The following is a 27,696-nucleotide window of genomic DNA, read 5'->3' as shown; positions in this document are numbered from 1 at the left end:
CTAAATAGTACCACTGTATTCCTCATCCTTGAAAATGTGGGATTAGTCACCAGAATCAAGATCCTAGGTGGTCTAGAACCTAAATCAGTTAAACTTGTCAACTCCGTCAGATGTTCGTCAACTCCGTCAGACGTTCGTCCCGTGATGTTTTTGTTAATTTCCAAAGAAATAGAAAATTAGCTGTCAAATCTTTTGTGCTTATGTATTGAAACACCAACTGAAATGATACGTAATGATGATTTTCTTTTTTTTTTACATGGTTTTCATGTTATAATATTGAAAATAAAGGTTGAAATGACGGTTTTGAGAAATTGGATATTTCATAATAGTGTGATATTGGAACAAAATAATATTAAAAGATTTGTATTACTTAACTTGATTACTGAAAGCCATTATAAGATAACTGAGGACTTTATATTATTGTTGAAATGATAAAATTCAATTAAAAGGGATTTTAGTGTGTCTGACGGAGTTGACATGAATCAGGTATTAAGTGCATAAATGTCCCATTTTAGAAAGAAATGTTATGCGAAAAACCTGTTCCTTCTCAAGATTGGTAGTTGAGACCTGTGTCTACAAATACATCTATTTGATTTGAATGTATCTTAAAAAAAAAAAAAATCCAGTTTGAAAAAGGTTTTGTCCCTTATCTCAAGAATGGGTGATATATATATATATATATATATATATATATATAAATTATTATTTTTTGCAGTAGTTTAGTAAATGTTTTCCCCTATTCTTGGGAAATAAGGGCAACGTGTATAAGCTACCTTCAGTAGCCACATGGCATCCTTTGTATTATATTGTCTATACATTATGGATGAAAAGGCAAGTGTTTTCAGCATGTTTTCTAGTTTGTTGAGCATTTTACATAGACTAGCAGTGACTTTTCAGCACCCTTTGGGCGCAGGCTCTCAAGACACACAAAACACATCGGGACGTGTTAAATTGCACCCAGTCCTTTTTACACCCGTAAACGTGTGATGTGACAATAACATTGAAGTTGAAGTTGGTATAGGAACATACCAGTTATACACACCGTCTCTATTGTGTGTGAGCAAGAAAACGTTACTGTACAATCCAAATTGTTACGTATTTTTTTTAAAGCTGATACGAAACTCACTTTAATGAAAAAAGCACATTTTATGGTAGTCGAGTATTTGTTAATACAACAGAACTAGTACATCTTCAGTGGTTGGAGGTGGCCTCGTCTCCCTTCTCTTCCACTGAGAATGGGCTCTATGCACACACGCCATTTTGGAAAGAACTTGGTGCCCCTTCCCTACTTCCTTCACAGGTGTTACCGGTGATACTAATGAAGGCTCTGTTCCATTCTGGTCAAACAGAGTCAGGGTGCTGCTATTGTGTGTGTTGACTCTCTGGAAAAACACTCCAGCTACACCAGTGGGTCTCAAAGTGTCCTTGTGGGTTCCAAATGGCCCCGTACAGGTGTGTATACAAATGGAAAAAAATTGACTAATTTGTACACTCTCAGAGTTATGGGGTGGGGGTCCTTGAAATTAAAACAATGAAAGGGGACGGAAGTTGTTTTCTGCCACCTCAATATCGCAACTGTTCTATTAGAGTCGACTAGGTGGCGAACAGGTGGCGAACATGTCGTCTACATTTTCAGGTTGGTAATTTGGTCAGGTTGTCGCCTGACCAAAAATCACACCCGTGTGAAGTGAGAGGCGCTAATATATTAAAGTCTAACTCATGTTGATTAGGTGATGTAATGGTGATGTAAAACAAACGGTGCCACAAACATTAAATTCTCTTTATTGTTAATGGCATTTAATGTTTGTGTTAGGGACAAGATGGCGTACATTTTCCCTCCATTGTCAATGGCGTTTTTAAAACAAACATTGAACTAAAAACAAACATTCCGTCTCGGTTTGAGGGGGTGGTACAGTATATGCTTCAAATCCCCGATGTCACAGTAACAGACATTAATCATACACGGTGCAGCGGGTCATTCACATACAAAGCTCCAGCTGACTGGAATAATAAATGCGCTCTTTCTCTGAGATCGATCTATCACTTCTTTTCCACCGCTTCAGGACTTCCTCATTTTCTACTCTTAAAACAACCTGCTTCGTGCTTTGAAATGAACTTGCACTCAAACCGCATGACAAAAGTGGGAGCCAACAGAAACAACTTAAGTTATTTTAACAACAGAAAAAAAGACTACACGTGATTCATCTATTCTAACAGTCGAGGGCTGGGGTTGTGGATGGGAGAGGCTGAGCAAGCCATGTATATTTGTGTATTTGCAGTGAATGTAATTATGATTTTGTTGTACTGTATTCATGTCTATAGAACGGTAGCCCCCACTCGAAAATGAGATGGTACTTTAAAGGGCTATCCTTTCACTCAGTTCTGAAATGAACACTCAGGAGACAGGATTACACATGCAGTAGGATCATTGGCAGGGGTCAGCATGTTGGCTTGTGGTGGACATTTTTGTCAAAATATATATTTTTTGTCACGGACAATAATATTACCGGAAACTCATAAAACGCTAGCCCTGAATGACCATAACAGGTCTGTAATTCTGAGAGTGTTCAAATGGAACCAAATGAACCCTTATACGTTTACGGGGTCTATTTGGTTCCATTTGTACACTCTCAGAGTTAAGAGGGTCCTTGCAAATCAAATATATTCGGGCCCAGGCAGAGACTTAAGCCAAACAGCATTGACCACGATCATAATTCTGAATACATATTCTGAAGAAAACCTGGAGACGGACATTCAGAAACTGTGTCTTATGATCGAAATACGAACATTATAATGGCGTCTAAAGAATAAAATCTAACATTTGCCACGGAGAAGGCCAAGTCTTTGCCACGGACACACTTGTCTGTGTACGCCTGTACGGACATATTTGGTGTCCCCTGATCATTGAAAATGGCTTCATGTTCTTTGGGTTACGTTATGGTGTGGACGGCTGGTATTAAAGCGCCATACTGACCGTACTGCCTGACGTCCACACAGACGGAGTCGGTGGTGGTGAGGTTGGTGGCGGCGGGGGACTTCATGGCGGCGCACGTGGTCCACATGTTGAAGAACAGGAAGACAGGGATCGCCGTGAACCCGAAGATGGCCAGGAACGCCAGGGTCAGTATGTAGGTCAGACCCATGAACTGTGAGAGAGAGAGAGAGAGAGAGAGAGAGAGATACAGATACAGAGAGATTTTATAGTTTCACAAGCAAAGTGTTAATGTAACACAGCTCTGTTTACACCTTTATTTAATTCCTATTTATATTCAACATTTATTTGTACCATACATTGTTCTATCTTGAGTGCTTTGTTCCACTTTTGCTTTGGCAATGTAAACGTATGTTTTCTCATGCCAATAAAGCTTCTTTGAATTTGATACAGAGAGAGAGAGAGAGAGAGATATAGAGAGAGAGAGATATACAGAGAGAGATACAGAGAGAGAGAGAGACAGAGAGAGAGACAGAGAGAGAGACAGAGAGAGAGAGACAGGGAGGGAGGTAGGGAATGAGGAAAGAGGAGTCCAGAGAAAGAATGTGAGCAGCAGAGGAGAGGGTTCATTTTAACAGAGGTGATTCATTCTTCTTCATCATCTGTGAATTTCATGGTCAAATTTGACACGGTCAGATACGTCCAAATTATTTCAATCAACACCCGTGAGAATTATCCAATGCCACATGCGCACGCACACACACAAAGTCACACACCCATGCACGCACGCACAGTCCATAAGTAAGCTAATGTTATTGGACATCTGTAGCAATTACAGTAATCAGGATAGAAAGGACAAACTGTGCCACAGTTACCCTCAAGGATTCTTCTGTGCATTGTGTGCGTGCGTGCGTGTATGCATGCGCACACACATTATTAAATTCTTTCTTACCTAAAGCGTCACGTTAATCTCAGACCAGTCAATCATTGCAGACTGTGGACAGTTTTTAAATAAAAAGATGTGTAGTGTGTGTAATCTTTCTTCTTAGTCATTGTTAAACCACCGTTACTTTATGTTACACCAGTTGTTTATCATTATCTTCAGCTTGTAGTTTCCATCAGGCTTTGCACTGCCGAGCATAAAGTTCAACACGCTATGACAACTCTATTGTTTTAACAAATTTGAACCATTAACCAAAGCGGTAGGTTAACGTTAATATCAACAATATATAGCCTATGATATTACTTCCATCACGTCTTTTGTTGTCGTTTTGTAAATGGCGCCTACTTCCTGACTAAAGTCACGTAACCAAGGCACGCACGCTAGAGACCTGTGGATGGCCGAATTAGCCGCGGTTGCCACAGGTAACCACAGTTGCGGGTGGATTTGGGTGAATAAAATATATTATTAGTTAATATCTATCTATCTATCTAACCAGCTCAATGGCCTTGTGGTTAGAGTGTCCACCCTAAGACTGGGGGGTCAGGGTTCAATCCCCGGCCGGATCATACCAAAGACTGGGACCCAGTGCCTCCCTGCTTGACACTCAGCATCAAGGGTTGGATTGGGGGTATACCCTGCGACAATGCGACATACTAGCGACAGCGTCATGTCCAGAGGGTGTACTTGTACATCAAGCTGCCACATGCTACAGGAGATAGGCTCCTGCCCTATGGGCCTCATGGCTCGGCAAGGCTACTTACTTTATCTATCTATAGGCTTATTATAGCTTTTAAAAGGCACAAAATATCGGCGTACAGTATAGAATCCCATGTGCTTCCCTGCACTGCTCGCGGTTGGCGGATGGTGCAGTTAATATAAATAGGATGATATAATTAATGCGGTTGGATAACGGGCGGATAATGAATTTGTGGTTGCGTGTGACAAAAAACTCCATCCGCAGGTCTCTAACGCACGCCATGCAGGCTCCCATTGGCCTGAGGAGGAAAAAAGGGGGGTGATTGACAGCTGGGACAGCCAATTGCCAGGTCCACTCAGGTTGTAGTCATGTACTCATCGGACCCCTGGTATTTTCGGATCTCGGGCTTACCCGAAGACCTCTATCTTGAGCCCCTACACTCCGCCCAGTGGTGGGCACTAGGTACTTTACTACTGCAGAACCCGAGAGCATCGTTTTTTTGGCCACTGTGTCCCTATGTCCGTATGTCTGTCCGTTTGGCGTATGTACAGCTGCAATGTGAGTGCCACTTTAGGTGACCTAAAGTGGCACTGCACTGTTGAGCAGCCCAAAGGGACACTCACACTGAGCACCACAACTATCACAATAAAAGTATAACTAACAATAAAACTGTACCGTACCGTACAGTACAGAGTACAGTGCAGTAACTATCACAATAAAAGTATAGTTACACCGCTTAGTTAGTTTTTCCTTTGTAAACTCCATTTGTCACCTCAGTGTTTGTTCCATAAAGCTCTCGTCTGGACACAGCTAGGCCTGTCACTTTGATTTCATAATCGCTCAATCGCAATTATTTGAGATAATCACAATTATCGTTATCGTTTTATGTTGAAAAATAGCATGTTGATCTACAAGCTTACAACACGTCATGTGCTTGTAGATCAACTATTTAGGCTATTTTGTATTTTTGTTTTTATGTGTCAATGATTTGTATATTTGTATATTTCAGTTATTTGTCATATCTGCCCCTGTGCAATTTGTGATTGGCTAAAAGGCGAACAGAAACGCAAATTGTAACGTTCCAATGTTCCAATGCAAAAAAACACAATTGAATCCTTAATCGCAATTATCTGTGTGAGAATGAATCGTCAACTTAAATGTGCAATCGTGACAGCCGTATAGGACATGGCGGCGTTAAAACATACAAAGGCAGTGATGCAGCGTCCGCAGGCCGTGGTCTTGAAGTCGCTCTGCAGTTCCTTCTTGATGGCGCTGGTCGTGTAGAAGCCCTCCGCCAGCAGGATGATGGCGTACACGAAGAAGAAGGACGCAATGCCGTAGATGATGTACTGAAAGATCTGAATCCTGGACACACACCGCACACGCACACACACACACACACACACACACACACACACACACACACACAGACACACACACACACACACACACACACACACACACACACACACACACACACACACACACACACACACACACACACACACACACACACACACTATTTATGCCCATAAAGTGCCCATAAAAAGTTCTGGAGTTCTTTGTCAAACATTGTGATGTCAGAACATGATATTTCTGTATCTGTCTCTCTGTCTACCATTATTCCTATATATGGAGTTCTGTGTCAGGCATGCATGGGCACTGGGCAGGGGCCCGGTCCAGAGCCCGGGCAGAGGCCTTTTGGGGGCGGTTCTGGACAACCATGGGTCCGACTGACTCGACACTGGGCACTGCACACCCTGTGGTGGTGTGGAACGCGTGTCGAATTTGAAGTCTGTGGGGCGAACTGTAAAGTAATGTCAGCGGTATCCCCTTTTATGCCCATATATTGAGGTCAGCGGTATCCCCTTTTATGGAGTGAATATGGAGTCTATGCAGATGTCAGAATGATGTCAGAAGAAGTCAGTGGGACAAACCCGTATTTAGGCATGCCCAAATATATTTGTTAGGCATGCCCAAATATGGAGTCTGGCCCAGGCAGAGACTTAAGCCAAACAGCATTGACCACGCCTCCTGTTATGTTCAACGCCAAAGACACAATGACACTGTTAATCATAAACGTAAATGTGTAATTGTGACAGCCCTACACACACATGCACGCACACACGCACGCACACTTACACGGTGCCGAGCGTGATGTTGTCACTGGGCTCCTTGGAGAAGTGGTTCTCCAGCATGGTGAAGGTGCCGGTCAGTGCCACGTGGCCACACCCACAGAACAGAGCCACGCCCAGGAAGCACAGGATGGTGGCCACCAGCGAGGCGTAGGGCACGCCGCCCAGACACTTGATGCAGCACTCGAAGCATCCTGCAGGGGGCAGAGTGGAGGAGAGACCGTGTTAGTCAGGGACGAATGTTCGAATGTTATCAACCAATAATCACCGGTATCACTGGAATGCAATCTAGTCACCAGGCTCGACCTGGAGCCTACTGCAGTACTGCATGCATACTGGCTGCGACTTTGGTTTAACACGGAAGTGAAATTACTGCTGCCGAAGCGAAAACAACGTGAAACTGACTTACGTGGCCGGTTAAGACTGAGATGAGGTTATGGGACTTACGTGGCTGGTTTAGACTGAGGTTAGGGTTAGAGTTAGATTTAGGATTAGGGTTAGTAATAGTCGGACAACGTGACCGACGGACCTCTCCGCGTTTCCTAATCGAGTATTTCTATATTGCAGTATTGATACTTTTACATAAGTAAAACAAGTGAGTACTTTTTTCCACCACTGATCTTGTCGGGTGGTCTTCTTTTGTGTTCTACGTCGTACGTGGGATGGTACAGTAGGCAGAACAAAGAGAAACATAGAGAACGAGATAGTCTTGTCACGATAAAAGCACTGTCTGGGGCTCAACAACGCAGACTGCTGCTGATGACACCGATTGCAATCCTTGTTACAAACGCTGTGTGTGTGTGTTTGTGTGTAGTGCACTGCAACCAGCCCTCAAGTGAAATTAATGCTATATTAGACCAATTTCACCCAGCGGGGGAAATTCAGCCTTAAAAAAAAACTAAAGAAATCTTCTGCCCCTGCCAGCTGAGTGCTGCCCACAGAGAAGCGTGGGGAGGGGGCAGGGAAGCAGTTAGGGGTTTACGTGTCTTGCTGAGGGACACCGTCCTCAATCACATTGCCAGGGACAGGAATCGAACGTGGGAAATTCTCTGTATAAATGGATAATACCGTTTTTAGAATCATTGCTGTATTAACAAATATTGCTGAGGAGTACCCCTTGGAACCCCCCCCCCCCCCCCCCATCTCCCCAATAAGGACCCACTTTGAGAACCACTCGTATAGAGGTTCTAAGTGGTGACAATACTTTGAGTCAATGGTGTAAATGCACATACTGTACTAGTAGTAGACATGGGGTGATGGAGTCATGTAGGTTGCATTTGTACTTTCAGGCTACAAGCGAGGTGCACAAACGTCTCCCTGCCAGCCCAGCTGTGTTGCGTTAGTGCTTCGTTAGCATGCATCAGTGCAGATCCAGCTAGAGCCCAGCAGCAGAACGCTGCCTGAACATCACATGTAAAACTTCTCGCACACATTATCACGCTTAGGAGCTTGTATATATCTTTGCTATTCTTTTGAATATCCAAAGTATGAAATAGTGGTTAAAAAACTATAAATGACACAGACACTTTCACGGTTTTAATTAAAAAAAGAAATCTCCACACTCTGTGTACCAGATAGCATGAATAAGTCATGATATTATCGTAAATAAATGATCTGTTAGTGGTTTTCTAGGGCACCCGGGGAGCGAGGGACCCAGTGCTTAGTTGCCAGTGTCACATCCTAGCAGGCAGATACTGAAAAGTTTCCTCGCAATTACATGAGATTGCTAATGCTTCATCATTTAAACCTAATTGCACACAGGTATCTGCACCAAAAATAGCGGATCTACAAGCTCACGTGTTATGATGAGCATGTAGATTGGCTATTTTCAGTGCGCATCACTGGCTAAATCCTGTTTAGTTTATGCTGCCCTGCCTCGTGTTCAGCTTTGGTCCCTGTATATAGAACACATTATAAACACCAGTAAGACGCGCAAACGCGGGAAGCGAACGCAGCTCGTACATATTTGGGTTCTTTTAAGATTTATTTTTAAGTTATAATTTTTTTAAGTCTCGTGTCACCATGACTCAGCCATAACCATATAAGGAGTCCCCAAAGCAGCTATACGTCCAAATATGGAGTGTGTTGCATCAATCACAAACAAATCACTCAGCTCCATATATGGGCACAAAGGGGGGGGACACGCACGCACGCACAGACAGACATGATCTGCTAGGTCTCATAGTAAGTGCTCATTGCGTTCGCAATGACTTAATACATGAGAGAGATTTGCAGTTTTCTAGACAATTCATTGAAAATGTAAAAGGTATGATACAAAAAAAACGTTATCATTAATTACATCACATGTAATGAATCTATTCATTTCTGAAGATGAGGATGATGATGACCGATCAAATTTGCCCATTATCGTGGCCATTGAATGCAAAATCACACGAAGAGCATTGCGGTTTAGCTTAGATAGACACATTGGACAGCAGTTAACACCAGTAGGGCTCGCGATGATTCCAGATTCCCAGTACGCTCACAAGCAATATATGTACCACTACTACTATAAAAGGGAACACACGAGCGCATTACGTTGAGCGCAGGAGTCATATCTTATATAACAGTGCATTAAAAATAGGTCTTCAGGAAGTAAGCCTAGGAAGAAAAAAAAGCAACCATCTTGCATGTGCCACTTTGCTGTTTCCATGACAACCTGTTCCAATTGGCAACCTCTCTGAAGCCTCATCGTTTCACGTTGAGATTTTGTTTTGTTTTAGCATCGTATATACACCCTGTTCTGTTTTCAGGAGTATAGGGGCGAGGGCAAATCCATAGTGACATTTCTCCTTGTGTGGAAAGGCCTGCAATTCAGCCATCAGGTCTGACACTGAACTTGCTTGGGTTAAGAAAGAAGAAACAAATCCATTAGGGCAGGGGGTCCCAAACCTCTCCATGCGAAGGACCCCCACACAGCCATAGCCTCTGTCTGCAGCCGTAGATGAACATTTCGAAATGTTTTGAAAAACATTGACATTAACAAAAAAATCACACCCGTGTGAACCGAGTGGTGCAACTCCCCTCTCCCCCCCGCCCCCCCTCCTCTCTCTCTCTCTCTCTCTCTCTCATTAGCAGGCAACAGTGTCAGCACATACATACATACATACATAGGTGTACACGGACATTGCTGGTTGTAGGAGTGGTTACACCACTCAAAAAAAAGAAAGATCATACATCACCATAGATCACATTCCGTGCTCATCCAATCAAATAATCACAAATGTCATTCCGGCCAATCACTTTTGGCGCCAATCACCTTTCTGCTCAATATGTACGTTGCTCAACCAATCAAATCATCGCTATGCAGTGATCAGCCATTCAATTCGTCGTGTTTGTGTTCACTCAAACAGACAAAGCTGGGCATAGGAGGCCCTGAAAAATCACACTTGTTTGAAGTGAGGGGGGCACTCTTATCATCATACATCATCATAAAACATCAGTCATTCCGGCCAATCACAATTGGCGAACTCAGCCAATCGAATCATCACAAATGTGGTACACATTCTGTGCTCAGCTCGTGTGGGGGTCCCCGGGGGTCCCCAGGAACACGCCCAGGGGTGCGGGTCGGTTACGGTGAGCCGCCCCGTGAAATGCTACGATCACTGCTATGCAACACGGAAGTGACACAGCAGCAGAAACAGAACGCCATTATGAAGGAATTGGCAGTGATGTGACATCACTGGCGATTCCTTGGGCATGTGACAGACTTAACTTGTCTCACCTGTTGAGAAGCACCCAGCTGCTGTTTATAACATCCTGCAGTGTGCTCTGATTAAAATGTTACCCGCCCGTGTTTCGTTGTGTTCCGCCCGTCCCCGCACCCGTTAACTTATAAAAGTATATTTTCCCACCCGTTTTCACCCGACCCGTTGCAGTACTCTGGTCTCTACAGAGTCTACACAGAGTTTGAACAACGGACAGGTCAGTAGTGGCTATCATTTGGCTGTCATTTTGTATATCTGTATCACAGTACGGATCTCGTGAGTTAAGTCCCTTCCGTCCAGCCACATGAGAATCCATGCAGGCAGGCGCTGGGACCTCTTTGTGACCGCACGCGGCAAGCACAAAACCTAATCAATTGATTGTGACAGGCGATGAGGTTAAGCGATTTCCCTCCAGTTAAGTTAAGTCGTGTGCCTCTGGGGCTGTGTCGGCCAATCCGCACGCACGCACCCACGCTCTACATTACTTCTACTCCACTACATCTCAGAGGCAATTATTGTACTTTTACTCCACTACAATAATTTTAAAACTTTCTTTACTAGTTACTTTGTAGATTTTGATTTTGATCAGGAAACATACATTAACCACGTCATATAAATTTGAAAATAGCAGATCTACAAGTTCTTGTACATTGCAGTATTGATACTTAAACTTAAGTAAAACATTTGAGTACTTTTTCCACCACTGCGCACGCACACACACACACACACACACACACACACACACACACACACAGGGCTGTTTCGGGTGCTGAACTCCTACATACTGTAAAGCTCCCGTGATATGAAGCTGAGATTACATCACCATACAGTACCATGAAGCGAGTTGCTTTATGGCGTGCCATATCCCATCCCCCTTTCTCTCTCACCCTTCATGTCTCATTGTCATTGTATCAATAAAAAATATATCCAAAAATAAGCACTGTACTGTGTGCTCCTCTAATTCCATATATGGAGATCCCTGATGTCATTAATATGATTCAATAACAGTACTGGCATCATAGGTTGGCCTTCCTACTCGTACTATGATAATGCCTTTCATTGCCCATATATGGAGAACCCTGAAGTCATTATTATGACGCCATCATACTGACATCGTAGTCTTCAAGTACTATAACAACGAGTGCACGGCAGCTTTCCCATCTGTTATTTGTCATGAATTTATTCTGTGGGAGATCGACAAGTCACATCTTTAAACATGCACAACGACGCTGGTGACGCTGTGGACCTGTACGTCCCACGTAAATGCTCCGCCAGCAACAGGATCATCGCAGCCAAGGACCATGCCTCTATCCAGATCAACATCGCCGAGGTCGACAAGGTGACCGGTCGCGTCAACGGCCAGTACCATACCTACGCCATCTGTGGCGACATCCGTAGAATGGGCGAGGCCGACGAGTCCCTCCTCCGACTGGCCCAGCGTGACAACATTGTTTCAAAGGACATCTGAGATGTGCGGTTGCTGCAATGTTTGTAAAATAACCCATTAAGACATGACGCCGTTTCTACAAATTCCTTAAATGCCAAGGACCCCCCAAAATTATATGTATTTGGCATTCAGATTTAGATTTCTACTACAGCGTAACGTTAACTGCATGTTACGGCGATAATTCAATAATGTCCACTCAGTTCACTGATGAACAGAAGCGAAAAATTGAGGAAAACAGACATAAGGCTTTAGAGAGAAGAGCCCAAAGATTTGATCATCAGACTGTCAACAACACCAGTCAGAAAAGATCAACAGGGTTCGACAGTACCCCAGAATACTCCAACCAGAATGTGCCATCTTATCTTGACTCCTCTCATCAAAGAGGACCAGTTTCTGCTTCAACGTCTGGACCAGTTGAGTTTGTTCCTCCTTTCAAAATGATCTCGCAGAGCCCAAACCACCAAAACCAAAACAAGCCCCAGCTGTTGTGTTCTGGTGTATGGAAGCAAAGTGAACAGAGTAACCCTGTTTCGAGACAGATAAAAACTATAGACCCTCTTCCTCAGAGAAAAAGTCAACATGTGAACATCCCTATTACATCCAGTAGCTCTGCATTCTACAAACAAGAAGATGCTAAACCTGCCCAAAGTCCCAGGGCACAGCTTTCCTCAAAGCTTTCAGCATTGACTGCTGTACCCGCTAAGAAGCCTGCCATCTCTGTGAGAGGGAAGTGTGTGCCTCACGACCAGGGCCGCTTCAGAATAGAAGTGGGCTACCATGCAGAGCTTATTGCCCTGTTTAAAGCCATCCCGTCCAAGAATTATGACCCTGCGGCGAAAATGTGGAACTTTGGCATGGAGGATTATCAGCGGCTGATGGAAGAAGCTGGCTCAATCTCATCAGTCGCCGTAAGACCTCTGGAGGATATGGAGGAGGTCGATAATATGGGTGGCTGGCAGAAACCTGGAGCCACTGTCCAGGGTCAGTGCAGTCTGGTGTCTCCGACCCAATTCAAAGTTGACATTGGCTACCACGCTGATGCCATAGCAGCTTTCAAGCAGATGCCATCCAAAAGCTACGACACGAAGACGAGGAAGTGGAGCTTTTCATTGGAGGATTACAAAAGTCTCATGGATGTCCTCAGTGGGATTGCGGCAGTGAAGGTGGAGCCTCTGCCCAGGGCAGTCATCCAGGCTTTTGCAGACAGTTTCAATGGGACTCGAGCCAGGTCGTTAGAGGTCCCCGAGGCAGACCTCTCCGGCATCGACCCCTCACTCACACGCAGCCTCATGCCCTTCCAGAGGGAGGGAGTCAATTTTGCAGTGTCTAAGGACGGCCGCCTCCTCCTGGCTGATGACATGGGGCTGGGGAAGACGGTGCAGGCCATCTGCATCGCAGCCTACTACAAGAAGGAGTGGCCGTTACTGGTTGTGGCTCCCTCCTCTGTGCGATTCACCTGGGCAGAGGCCTTCAGACGGTGGCTTCCCTCAGTGAGTCCAGACAGCATTAATGTGGTGGTGAAGGCCAAGGACAAGCTGCGTGCCGGTTTGGTCAACATCATCAGCTATGATCTCCTCAGCAGGATGGACAAGCAGCAGAAAACCAATCCCTTCAATGTTCTCATCATGGACGAGTCCCACTTTCTGAAGAACATGAAGACTACCCGCTGTAAAGCAACACTGCCACTACTAAAGGCAGCGAAGAGAGTGATCCTTCTATCTGGTACTCCTGCATTGTCCAGACCCTCTGAGCTCTACACACAGATCCTGGCTGTCAAACCGACCCTCTTCCCACGCTTTCATGAATTCGGGGTCCGCTACTGCAGTGCCAAACAGTTGCCCTGGGGCTGGGACTACTCAGGCTCGTCTAACCTCGGGGAGCTGAAGCTGTTGCTGGACGAGTGTCTAATGCTTCGCCGCCTCAAGTCCCAAGTTCTCTCCCAGCTACCCGCCAAGCAGCGCAAAGTTGTCACAGTGACCATAGATGGAGTAAACACACAAACCAAGGCTGCCCTATCAGCAGCAGCTAAGGAGCTGGCCAAGGGACACGACAATAAGATGAAAGAGAAGGAGGCCCTCCTCGTCTTCTATAACCACACGGCTGAAGCAAAGATGCAAGCCGTAGTGGAGTACGTCATAGACATGCTGGAGTGTGGAAGGGAGAAGTTTCTTGTTTTTGCCCATCATAAGATCATCCTGGACAACATCACCCGTGAACTGGTAAAGAGGAACGTCGGATACATCCGCATCGACGGGACCACTCCGTCGGCGGATCGACGGCAGCTGTGCGAGAAGTTCCAGTATTGTGGAAACAGTCGTGTGGCCGTGCTATCCATCACGGCAGCCAGCATGGGCCTCACCCTGCACTCTGCTGACCTGGTGGTTTTCGCGGAGCTCTTTTGGAACCCGGGGGTCCTCATTCAGGCCGAGGATAGAGTGCACCGCATTGGGCAGACCAGCAACGTGGATATTCATTACCTGGTGGCCAAAGGAACGGCTGACGAGTACCTGTGGCCCATGATTCAGAGGAAGATGAACGTCTTGGGGCAGGTGGGCCTGTCTGAGGCAAACTTGTCAGAGAATGCAGAAAATGCCAGCTTCCATTCCAAGGACACTAAGCAGAGGGCCATCACACAGATGTTCCAGAGGTCATTCACTGAGGATGAGGACGGCGATGAAGCTGTTTTAATGGAGGCTTTTGATGAATGGGAGGACAGCCACCCAGGAAGTGATCACACCTAGCCAAACGGTACACACAATAAGGCTATTATTGGCTGAGGCATTTAAATAAATCAATCTGTAAATAAAAAAAGAATAAAATAAAAATAAATAAATAAAAAAAGCACGGCACGAAGCTCTGTGAGCTTGTACATTTTTGAAAACCACTGTTCTAAATCTTTTTTAAGACTTTCCCGGGGGGGAAATTGTAGCTAGAATCTAAAATGACATGCATGTTTCCCAGTTTTAATGGGTTGAAGAACAACAAAAAAGAAAGGAAAAAAGGGCAACGGTACAACAGCCACTGTTCCCCAACGGACCTCTTTCCCACTGGGCATCATCGGCCGTAGTCACTGAAACAAGTACAACCGCATTGAGAACAAATAGTTATTCCACTGTATTGCAAATACATACATTGTACTTACTTAACAACTTCATTTCAAGACCGAATACCAAAATGTACTTGGTATAAGATTGAGAATATTTCCCCCATAATAGCTGAATGGGAATACATACCATGTCATGAACTACTTTGCACAAGTTCATGTTTCATGCATGCACTCGTCGTGACACTGTAGGGCCGGGGACCTCGGATCAAAGCATCAGCAGAATGTCAGATGTTTTAACAGCCTTCCAGCGATCGTGCACATTTCTCCCTTTCTAACAGCCTCCCAGCGTCCATGCACATTTCTCCCTTTTTTTTTAAACAGAGAGGCCGGGGGACATCTGTCATCCAGTCGGTGTCCCCCCCCGCGGCAATGCAACGCATGCTGACTGTTTATCAGGCGCAGTTTAATATAAAGGGAGTTAATGGAGAGCGGTGACAGTGGAGGGCGGTCAGAGCGGGCCAGCCGGCCCCTAATGGAAATCAATGGTCTATTCATTACTGTAGGATTTAGGAGATGCAGCGGGGTCGGACCATCACTCTCACTTTGCCTCGCCCTATCTCGCTGCATCTCTCTCTCTCTCTCTCTCTCTAACCAACCCCCCCCCCCCCCTTTCACACACACACACACACACACACACACACACACACACACACACACACACACACACTCCTGAAAAATGACACCAGCTGCTGAGTGCATTGCTGAAGCCGTGGACACTTTGCCATTCTCCTGTCGTGATGTAATGTCAGAAGCCAGAGCCAAGAACACATGCCTCATGTCACTGTCCACTGTTACCTGTTATTCTAACTGACTTACCTGTTCACTCAATAATGTCACTATTATTGGCTGCTGGCAACGTTCATAATAGGAATTCACAGTTCTAGTGTCAGTAAGTTGCTGTAGCTCGGCAAAGGCATTCTGTTTTACACCATTAGTCTAGTCCAGCATTTTATTAGTCACATAGTAGTTTTTTTTTTTTTTTTTTACTAATATGGTCTCCAATAGCAGTTTCTTTGGTTCACTGACTTGGGGTTTTCTTTTTAATAATCAGGGTCTGCTAGCATGTTGCTTGCCTTTAGTGTTTAATGGTGAGTGTAAGTGTTTCTATTAAAGTACTGGTTTTAACTGAAACTGCCACCACATGCAAGCCAGTCCCTGACAATGCAATGTTTGAGAAATGCCACCATCACTGGATTAATGCTTAGTGAATCCTGCTCGCTCACTCTGGCTCTGTGGCTCATGGATGCACTCTATTATAAGCGGAGGCCTGCTTAAGCCTGCTCAGACTATCTGCTGTTAGCATTTTTTTTTGAGTGGTGCAACCACTCCTACAATCAGCAATGTCCATGTACCTACCTGTGTGTGTGTGTACCTGTGCACATGAGCCTGAGTATGTTACTGATTTATACCAGTAGGGGGCGGCAGAAACAGAGGGAGGGGTAGTGCTGTGTAATGAGAGAGAGAGAGAGAGAGAGAGACAGAGAGAGAGAGAGAGAGAGAGAGAGAGAGGGGGGGGGGGGGGAATTGCACCACTCAGTTCACACGTGTGTGATTTTTTGAGTGGTGCAACCACTCCTACAATCAGCAATGTCCATGTACCTACCTGTGTGTGTGTGTACCTGTGCACATGAGCCTGAGTATGTTACTGATTTATACCAGTAGGGGGCGGCAGAAACAGAGGGAGGGGTAGTGCTGTGTAATGAGAGAGAGAGAGAGAGAGAGAGACAGAGAGAGAGAGAGAGAGAGAGAGAGAGAGGGGGGGGGGGGGGAATTGCACCACTCAGTTCACACGTGTGTGATTTTTTTAATAGTGCTCACTCCATTCAATGTACCTATTGCCGATATACACATTACTGTTGAATCTGCACATTCATTCCTACTACAATATATGTACAGGGATAGGCTGGGGGACTAAAAGGACACAGGTGGATAACAGATTAATCACAAAGTTAGACAAGTCAGGCACAGAACTACAAGGGCATACAGGAAGGCACAAAACAATACTACAAAATAAAAGTACACAGGTGTAAAGTAAAACTAAACTGCAACTGAGAAAATACAATACTTCAAAAACACAGGAAAACACTAACTAAAAACCAATGAACACATGAAAATACAAAACATGTCACAGAACGTGACAATAATGCTTTCTATATGCGCACACACACTGGTGATACATACATTATCCTGTGCCTATATTTATAGTTATATCTGTCTGTCTGTCTGTCCTGTTCAGCTGGGAGGGGATCATTCTCTGGGACTGGGGGAGATAGTGTGAACATCGGTACGTGGCTGCTAGAGGATTGATTGATTGATTGATTGATTGATTGATTGATTATAGTTTTTTGTATATTGCAGGATTGTTAACAGACAAAGGTTATGCTAAAAGGATAGCACAAAAATCCCCAGGTTTTTCCCCCGATTGTGGTCAATTGTAATCAATTCATCAGTAATACGGTATATGTACGGTATACAATACGGGAGGCATGTGGCTGTCAAAACAGCCGTCTCCATTATTCCCAATTGACCTATCCCACACCGGCGGCATCAGACGCGCGTTCACGCATCGCACGGCGCTCCGATGCGCCAAAGTTCTATTTCTAGGCGTTGCCACGCGTGAAAGTGTTTTTATTTGTTTTGCTACAACTGTACGGCAGAGCGCCGCGTCCTGTTGGTGCTTATGGGCGGGACTCGAGGCACGTGGATACTGTGCTGCTACGCTGCGCAGCCTGTGTGTGTTGGGCTTTAGCCTCCCCAGAACAACAACAGGGAGAACACTCCCGTCACATGATAAAGGAACATGACAATCACACAGTGACGAGGGAAGCAGGGGGCGAGAAACACAATAGACAATTGATTCGTATTTTTTTTAGGGGTATGCCTATCTTTCCAGGTTTGTGTAAACACAAACATTGGCTTGTGATTGGCTGATCACCCCATATCGATGATTCGATTGGCTGAGCAAAGTACATATTGAAGATAAAAGTGAAAGCAGAAAAGTGAAGATGGAAAAGTGAGGATGCAAAATTATGATTGTATGATGATGTATGAATGATAAGAGCTCCCCTCATTTCACATGGGTGTGATATTTTTTTCTTCCATCCTTTGCGAAAGACAACACTTTCCAAGCACGACGGTTTAGCTGTCAGTGACAGCCACCCACCACTCAGTGATGGCAAAGACAGACAGGAGTGGGAGAGATAGACCGTGGCGTGACGGAAGGAGTGGGAAGAGAGAAGACAGCACAAGAAAGAAGATGAGAAAGACAGCCATATGGAGGTGCAGGATATAGAGGGGTAGACTAGAGAGAGATAGAGGGGGGGGGGGGGGCATAATAGATCATTCATACTCCATTGAACGGCTGTGTCAACTATTTGTCTGGAAATACAGGGTCTTTGTCGCATGAGAGAAAAGGAAAGGAGTAGCATGTCGGCTCGAGGAGGGAGTGGCAGAAAGAAAAGAGGAAGAAAAGTCCTTATGTACACCTACAGATGAATGCCTGATTAAGGCCTGAACGACCGAAACATTGCTCAATAAAAAAACAATGCTGTATGTGAAGGGGAGCTGTAAGACAGAGAGTGGGGGGTATAGGGCTGTCACCATTACACATTTAACCCATTTTGAACTGAGATCAGATTCTAAAAATGTATTCTACATCGCAAGCTCGTAGATCTGCTATTTTTCAATAGCTAAAGCATAACATAATGCTAACACCAAAAGGGGTTCCCACCCAAAATGGGTTTGCGTTGTCACGCAAATAATTGCGATTAACGATTAATTAATTGTGTTTTTGGCATTTGCAATTGGAACATTATGAATAGAAATTGCATTTCTGTTTGCCTTTTAGGCTTAGTAATGAAAAAGTGCACAGGACTGAAATATGGGCTACTAAGAAATTACTGGCATTTTTATAAATGTTACACTTTAAAAAAGGTTAAAAAAAAAACCCACCAGAAATAGCTGATCTACAAGCTTACAACGCGTCACTTTAAGCTTGTAGATCAGCTATTTCTGCATTTTATGTATGAGCATCTTTCAACGATATGGAGACGATATTGAATAAATCACTGCGATTACCTCAAAGAATTGTCATTAGAGGATGAATTGTAATAATTGTGACAACCCTAGTGAGGGGGGCATAGAAAAGGGTTGGAAAATGGGGTACAAGAAAGCAGTGTTGATTTCGTTGACTAAAACTATGACGAAAAATGTTCATCGACTACCTTTTTTTTCACTGACGAAATGCAAGAAAGAGAGGGAGAGGATGCATGGACACAGTGGCTGACACTGTCAGAGGGAGAGAATGAAAAAGAGGGGGGCGAGAATGTCGGGTGAGAGGAAAGAGAGAACGACAGAAAGAAAGAAAGAAAGAAAGAAAGAAAGAAAGAAAGAAACGAAGATGGGAATCAACGAAGGAAAGAGTAATCGCCCCCCAAGAGAACGCCAAACGAAGTGATGAAATGAAGGAATTGAAAAGAGGAGAGAAAAAAAAGAAGTCGAAGAAGAACGGAACGAAGCGAAAGAGGAAGAACAGAGGAGGAGAGTGTAACAAAAAAAAGCGAAAAGCATTTCTTGGCCCCGGGGCCCGGCGAATAGCAGTTGCCATGGCAACGCGTTACCCACGACCCAGTTCAGCGGCAGAGAAGACCATCAGAGCCACACACATCCATGCACACACACACGATTCTTCACCCGCACATTTGCAAATGCACACAGACATGTATGCCATACACTTACTACTCAACTCAACTCTTAAGACACACATTCTCACGTGCACAAATACGACAGCAGTGAACCTTTCCTGCTCCACTGAACTTTGAACATATCCCACAGAATACAAATGAAAAGCCAACCATTCAATAAGGAGCCAGGGATGCCTCAAGTACTGAAAACACGGCCTGTGTTGAGCTACTTACTTACTTACTTAAGCCCTTTGCTCCTCTAGGGTGCATAGGCCATTGACAAATGTCCTCCATTTCTTGAGCTAGGGAGGTTTTAAATAACGAGTCAGAGAGGCTGGCACGGACCGCTAGCTTTCACTATTGATATGTATTTGACAAGAATTGAGTCAACGAATCGGCTGATCAATAGAGCGTTCATTCAAGAATGAGGTGATTTAGTCTTCTCAAAGGGAAGCTACATCTGTCTAAAACGAGGGAGAGAGAGAGTTTTTGAAGGCCCCATTTAGACTGCAGTCGCATCCAGTCAAATCTGATTAAAATCTGATTTATTTCTCAAATCCAGCCTCAATCAGATCTGTGCCACATCCAGATAGGAATCTGATTTGTTTAAATAAGTCTGAACAAGTCATGTGCGATCGGATTCAGATCAGGTTACTGCATTCAGTCTGAGACGGATCTCCGATCAGACTCGAATCAGATTTGAAACCACCTCTGACTGTGGCTCAAGTCGCATTTACATGTAAGCCTGACTGATGGTTGGTTTCACGCCGACGTTGCGCAGCTAAAACAGCAGCTCACAACGGGTTGCGCTGCGATGCAACATCAGCGTATAGACCTGCGATTTGCGGAGCATGAGATGATGCGCCACCAAGCGTAACTCAGGCTTTACGAGAGTCACACACTAGCTGCCAGATGATTCAAAATGATGTGTCACTTAGTGATCAGACAGCTTCATGATTTGCCGTAAACTGCGCTGGCCACAATGGCACAAATAACCTGATGTTCCATCATGGCTTCTAACACACATCAGTACATCTGGTCTCTTAAAAGAAGCTTTAATAATGCTGTGTGAATATTTCAACGGTCGGCCTGGTCCCCCGCCTAGGGCCATATTCCAATTTAGACGCTCTGCATTCATTATGGGGGCAATTTCCTCACAGTGCATTGTGGGTAGATTCCCAAAAGAGTTGCGGACAGAACCGAGAGAGAGAGAGAGAGAGAGAGAGAGATGGGGAGAGAGAGAGAGAGATGGAGTGCGAGTGATCACGAGGGAAAGAGAGAGGGGGCGATGTAGATAGTGAGAGAGAGAGAGAGAGAGAGAGAGAGAGAGAGAGAGAGAGAGAAACTACAAGAGGCAGGGCAAGAGAGAAAGGGAGCAGGAGATACGTGGAGCATTAGAGAGATGAAGTACATACATATGCTCTAAAAATGGCCGCCACCTTACCCAGGAAAGCACAGATGAAACCGAAACAGCTCCATCTGTTTGACAAAAGCAGTCTGTGAAAAGAGGTTTTTTTCCCAAATAAAGGTGGCCTCTTTCTCTCTTTTGTTCTGCATCTGCCCACATCTGCCCGCATCTGCATTCCACCGGCTCCCCCGGATCCCCCAAAACAAATATTGTGTGAACCTTAGTTTTCCTTCCATTAATCGGCTTGCTTTGCCGTTTGGACAGAAAGGTGACAATATAAAATGCTGAGGGTGGGATCCCCGCACGAAGGTAAGCCCATCATACACCGGTGGCCCGTCCTGGATTCCAGGTCAGAGCGACCCCCACTTCTACTCTGCATTATACTGACCCTAATCTTCCAGCATGTCAGAAGTTGAACCCCTGTGCTTGTGATCAGTGGTGGGACAATATACTCACATTTTTGTCAGTAAAAGTATCAATACTGCAATACTCAATACTCTGTTACAAGTAAAAGTCCAGATTTCAAAAAGCACAAAAGTATTGGCTTCAAAATGTACCATTATAAGATTTCAAATGTATACAAATATTTTGAAAATAGCAGCGCGCTTGTAGATCAGCTATTTTCAAACGGGCCGAAATGTATACGGGGTGTAAGTGGATAATGTATGTAACAATAATCATAAAAGTGATCCGAGATGTAGTGGAGTAGAAGTAAAAGTTTTGTAGATTGGAAATACTCCAGTAAAGTTACTTAACCGATTTAGACCTGAGTCTGTGCGTCTGTGTCACCTTATAGCTTTTAACCACTTTAACCATTATTTTAAACTTTACCTGTTGAAAAATGGCAGATCTACAAGCTCTATTTTTGAAAAATCATGAAAATGTGTCAAATATATATATTTATATATATAACATTTTTAACTAAAATATTTACTTCCGGGGGGTTCCTGGAACAACATATTTTGAGACGGGGGTCTGTGGCCAAATACATATAATTCTGGGGGTCCTTGACATGATAGATAATTTTACAGATTTAGAAGACATTTGTAGAGGTGGCACAGTCGGTAGAGCTGTCGCCTCACAGCTAGAAGGTCTTGGGTTCAATTCCCGCTCGGGACGCTGTGGGCGGTGGGGGCGTGTTCCCTCCTCCGCGTCATCAGTGCCCGAGGCGTAGTTGGAGAAAGGGCCTTTCTGTGTGGAGTTTGCATGTTCTCCCCGTGTCCACTAGGGTAGGTACCCTCACAAAAAACATGCAGTAATCCTGGTCACTAAAACTGCCTCCCCCTGGCCAGCCGGGGCGCCTGATGGAGGGGAAAGGAACTGGTCGGAATAACGTGTTCCTTCCACGCGGGTAGTCCGGCCGGGGAAACTCTCCCCTGTCAGGTGAAAAGAAGCAGCTTAGACCCCTCATGCATAGAAGGAAGCATGAGGTCAGTCCACTGCCCCCCCCCAGGTTGGCAGAGGAAGTGTAGCACCCAGGATTACATTAGATAATTGACACTGGGTGAAAAAATGGGGATACAAATTTGTAGAATCTGTGCAGTACTTAAGTAAATGTACTTGGCCACTTTCCACCACTGCTGGCGATGCAGCGCTGCATGTGCGGCTGCCTGCAAGGTCAGCAGTCGCACCGCAGCCCTAGAGTGCAATGAAGCAAATGGCTTTTAAATCCCTCTCTTGCCACTCAGAGCAGATGATCATTACCGACTGTACTACTGTGCATATCCGTCTACCCGCGGCTTCTAATCGCACAATTCCCACATCACAGCTACAGTACATGCAGGGATAATTATTTCATTTATATTTAGAAAGACTGAAAACATTGACACACTGACGATGTGCGGCTCATGGAATATTTATTGTTTCCTTGTTTAATCGGGGGGGTTAATCACGATCACAATATCTAGCAAAAAATAATAATCTGGATAAAGGTTTGAGTCATAATCACGGTGGCGCGCTAATCGATGCGTTATCTCTTTGACCTGTGGGCCGGGGTCTTCCCCGGGCCTGTTCCCTTCCTGGTGGTGAGGCCTTTTGTTCACGACGTCCTGACCACATCCCCCCTTCTCTCATCTACTCTGCCGCATGGCAAATCGGGGTTAAACTCCAACAGCTGGGCACTAGGGGACACAAGTCCCTGGACACACACAATCACACATGCATGCATGGACACTGAAATGCACATACACACACAATTTGTCAACTACTGCAAGCGTGTTTGCACATTTACAGTACATCTGGCCTCCTATTCAGAAGTGGGACCATTTGAAACTCCATGCCAACAACGTAAACTGCAAGCATACAAAGCGCCGTAAAACACGAACGCACACACAAACGCACAATCACTCAACTTTGCAGTCAAACATCACACACTTACGGCATACCATGAAAGTAAACTATTATAGAAAGTATCGGCTGTGTATATGTGAACATTCACAAATAATTACGCCAGCACACATTCCGTACGAGTGTTTAAACTGTGGTCACGTCGTATCTTTAGGACTGACAGTCCACACTGTTATGATGTACTTCAGACATACTGTTAAGTTATCTGTTTTGGTTGCTGTGGTAATCCCTCCCCATTGCACAGGAATGCAAGCTACGCACACCAGCATCCTTGTAGTGGAGAATACAAGAAGAATCCAAGTGACTAGTCTTCAAGAGACATAAAGGTACACACACTAGTAGGCCCAGGTGGCAATATTTCACTATAGAAACCTGTGGTATTCACGGAATGACATACTGTAGGTGTGAGTAATGCTTAACTTATGCGCTGCTGCTAAGCTTGTAGACTGGCAATTTTCGACAAAGATATTAAGTGTAATGAAAACAGGAGGCATTAAAGCATTTGGTAGTGGTTAAGCTATAGTCACATAACTTTTGACAAACCTGGAGACCTCGGTCAGGCTGTATGTGTCTGTGAATCACTTGTCAGTGTAGAGCAAGGAGATTGTCATCCTCTGGCAAGAAATTAACAGACTTTTTACACACACAGTGTAAAAATGTGGGCAGTGAGTTCCCTTGTAACATAAAATGTGTTATACATTAGGCCACGGACCATAATTTTATGAGATATGAATAATTTCACTTATAGGGACACGCCTGGAACCGCCTCAGGTACCTGGTACCCACATTGAGATCCAGTGACCATGGCACGATACAGAGGGTGCATACGTTTGTTAAACAGAGCGTACTAACAATCCGACAGGCATTAGTCCGACAACACCGCCATGCGTGGCCGGTTACAACTAACCCGTGGCCGGGGTTAAAACTCACCCGTGGCTCCCGACATGCGCGGCAGGTTAAAACTAACCTGCGGCAGGTTACAATTAACCCGTGGCAGGTTACAAGTAACCCGTGGCTTCCTGTGAGGTTAGGTTTAGGGTTGGGTTTTGGTAGGGTGTCGGACTCATGACTGTAGGACTGTTAATACGTCGGACCAAACACATGCAATCGCGCTCAGAAGACAGAGAAAGCGTCTGTGGCAGAAGTCAAGACATAGCCAACATAAAAGGGAAAGAGGTGACTCTGCCTGGGGGTACAGTCAACCCCCCCCCCAATGCAAGAGCCAGGACAAAGGCAAGCCAAAGACCAAAAAAAGAGCGCCAGAAGACGCAACAAGTCAAAAGGGTAAAGGCCAAAAAGAAAACAACAAAAGGGTGTGTTGTTGTGCAGAGGATTCTATAGCTATGGTAATAAAGACAAAGAATAGTGAGGAAAGATCTGGCTGCTGCTGCAGAGAGAATTATAATGCTTGTTATAATAGTTTGTAGACACCACTGAGACTCAGAGCATTAACCACTTTCAACAAACAAGTGGTTTAATATAATGTAACTTATCTTAGGGACAATCTATTTGAAGCTCTATATCAGGGGTGGGCAACTTTGATGATGGAGAGGGCCACTATATTTCCCCACTCACTCCAGAGGGCCACATTGCATATACGGTCAGGCAGAAGCCTCTTATCTCCCTATTATTTTAGTTTTACTTTTTTTCCATATCAATGTCCTACTTTGTCATCCTATTACACAAAAGCAGCAAAAATAGCTAATCTACAAGCTCAAAACGCGTCGCATTGCAACACGTTTTGAGCTTGGAGAAAAAAGGGAGAAAAAAGCTACTAATATAGATTGAAGTAATTAATTTATATGTTTGGAATTTGTAACAACTGAAATCAATAATATATCAGTATTCGGATATTAACCTGCAGGCCGCATTAAGTGATGGTGAGAGCCGCATGTGTCCAGTTGCCCATGCATGCTCTATATAATCCCATGGCATAGAACAAGGCGAGCTTTATCCATCACACTAGAGGTAGCTCAAATATAATATAAGTGTATTTGAGCTCCACTAGTGAAGTGTTCCTGTGTGAAGCTAAATGGAGATGACAGCCCCGCTGTTCCCGGGTCTCTCCTCTCTTCACTGTCAGATGAAGTCGAGCGTGTCGTGGGTCTACACAGATGATTATGACCACTGCTCTGGACCCCTGCGGATTGAACCCTGCAAGGAACCTTAACCAGTCTATATCAAATGTTCCTACACTGTGTCTCATCCAAAATCTCTTTTATATAACGCATCAGGTGAACCACTGCGTGAGGTCCATTTTTAAATGGTTTCGAACAACCTCGCCTCCTGAAAAGAGGACCGGGGCACGCCAGTCAGGTGACCGTCACTGGTGGAAAAAAGTACTTGCAATTTGAACTTAAATCTGAAATACTCTGTTTAAAGTAAAAGACCGGAATTCAAAATGTACTTTTTGAAGTTTTCAAATGCATACAAATATTATTGAAAATAGCAGATCCGATGGCAATTGAAGATTTTTTGGAGGCATTTGGTTCCAAAAATGTGTTTTGCCAAAATCCACCTGTTGGTGGAGCTATAACAGGCCAATGTGAAAAGGGTGGGATTTATTCTTCAGCCTAGTAGGAAAGTGCATGACAATGTTCACATAAATTGCATGCTGCATTTGATTTGAGGCTTTTTGTTCTAAACAGGCCAATCCTGCAAACTTTGGAAGCCAATGTTAGCCAATTAGGATGGAATATGAAATATCGGCCAGATCCGTCTTGAGCACAAGACTATAGAGATACTGTGTAACGATGTGCGGGATATTTGGACTAAATCTGGAGGAGTAATATCAAAGAATGTGTTTTACATAAGTTGGCCTCATGGTGGTGCTATAAAAGGCAGATGTGAAAAATGCAGGTCAAAGGTTTTTCCTTGGCCTCTAGGACGTGTGCATGCAACATTTCACGCAGATCGGTGCCGTTATAGGTAATAATTTTAAAATCTGCCTCATGGTGGCGCTATAACAGGCCGTTCTGGAAAATCTGGGGGAGAGGTTCGTTGTTGGCATCTAGGGAGTGTGTGTGCAAAGTTTGGCATCGACCGGGCTAACGGTGCCGGACATTAGCTAGTAACGGACGGACACACGGACGGAGTGCAAAACATGCTCTCCCCATGCCTTATTCAAAGGCACCATCATCTCAGTGATCACCTGTAATGCGATGCGATTGATGGTCGGTTCAGCGGACTCTAACAATGGCTATTAGTGGATTAGTCCCCTGTTCCACCAAAGAAAAGTATGGCCCCTCTGGCCAGGCAGGAGCGATGATGTGGTAATTGCTCCGCAGGTTATGTAACTGTGGGCTGTGTGACTGTGGGATGATGATGTCACTTTCTCTGAGATGTCAAAGTCAGTGGCCCCTGGATGTGGGCCCTTCAGCCGCTCACTGATGATACGATTACACAGGGTCCCGTTTACAGTAGAACGGCCTCAGGGGGCCGCAGGACGCCTGCCACACAAGGAATGAGAGATTGCGGTGTGTTGGCGTGTGTGTGTGTGTGTGTGTGTGTGTGTGTGTGTGTGTGTGTGTGTGTGTGTTAAATTGAGAACAGATAGAGCAGAACCAGTTCTCTGAGTACGTTTACATTGCCAACGCAAAAAGTGGAACAAAAAGTATGTACAATTGAAAGTCAGAATCTCCAATAAATCAATTTCGAAGATCGAAGATCACTCGATGCAGATGGAATACACACAATGATTAGTCTTTAGGGTGGTTGTGTTCCATTTGATATCCTTCTCCTATCACAGCAGCTCACAAATCTTGCTGCTGTGTTTGCACATTAATGTTGTACGCTCTGCAGATATGGGAGTTTTTTGGTCAATAGTCAGGTTTCAAAATCTCTGTGGGAAATATGTGTCTCTGATGTCTTTCATTGCCATCCGCGTGTATAAAATCATTTCAACCAAGCAAGAATTAAGATTTATCCCAAACTAATCCAAGTCGGAGCAGTTCCACTAACCGTAACAAACCAAAAAATGATTATGCTGTCAATAATCTACACGGGTGTCAATCAACAGTACGATGCTGACAAGTGCTATAAGCGGCATGGGACGCCCTTTTATGGGTGTGTGGAAGAGGAACAGATTGTGCAACAGTGGGCGATGGAGGGAGGCCAGGCCAGGCTGGCAGCGTGCAGGAACAAGGCACGCTGCGCCAACCTGCCACTCGCTATGCTATTCATATACAGTATCCGCCATAGACTCATTTGCACTGCGCAGCGTGAACTTGCGAGGCCCTCGCTCGCCTCCCGCACATCATGCATGCCCGCCCACGCACAAAACATGAGGAGGAG

The 27,696-nt window shown here is 44.8% G+C and overlaps 3 protein-coding genes across 3 annotated transcripts in view; 2 read left to right on the top strand and 1 right to left on the bottom strand.

The window, feature by feature from the left end:
• LOC308311573 (neuronal membrane glycoprotein M6-b-like) overlaps positions 1-27,696 on the bottom strand; it is a 48,814-nt gene that overhangs the window by 9,528 nt on the left and 11,590 nt on the right. Inside the window, exons 2-4 of the mRNA XM_080758310.1 lie at positions 6,715-6,901; positions 5,778-5,937; positions 2,975-3,146 (exon numbers count right to left, since the gene is read on the bottom strand). Coding sequence (XP_080614436.1) covers positions 2,975-3,146; positions 5,778-5,937; positions 6,715-6,901 — 519 coding nt within the window. The remainder of the gene's footprint in view (positions 1-2,974; positions 3,147-5,777; positions 5,938-6,714; positions 6,902-27,696) is intronic.
• LOC308311589 (small ribosomal subunit protein eS21-like) lies at positions 11,631-11,882 on the top strand (the record flags this gene model as incomplete). Its single annotated transcript, XM_080758339.1, has 1 exon — positions 11,631-11,882. The coding sequence occupies one exon, from the start codon at positions 11,631-11,633 to the stop codon at positions 11,880-11,882; it is 252 nt and encodes an 83-aa protein (XP_080614465.1).
• On the top strand, positions 12,299-14,602 carry LOC308311445 (SWI/SNF-related matrix-associated actin-dependent regulator of chromatin subfamily A-like protein 1; the record flags this gene model as incomplete). The annotated part of the gene is made up of 1 exon (XM_080758133.1): positions 12,299-14,602. The coding sequence occupies one exon, from the start codon at positions 12,299-12,301 to the stop codon at positions 14,600-14,602; it is 2,304 nt and encodes a 767-aa protein (XP_080614259.1).

The sequence above is a fragment of the Protomyctophum bolini genome (assembly GCF_963924005.1).
Source record: "Protomyctophum bolini genome assembly, chromosome: 24".
In the NCBI taxonomy this organism is placed as follows: domain Eukaryota; kingdom Metazoa; phylum Chordata; class Actinopteri; order Myctophiformes; family Myctophidae; genus Protomyctophum; species Protomyctophum bolini.
Note: the sequence above shows the minus strand (reverse complement) of the source record. Positions and strands in the feature narration are given on the sequence as shown.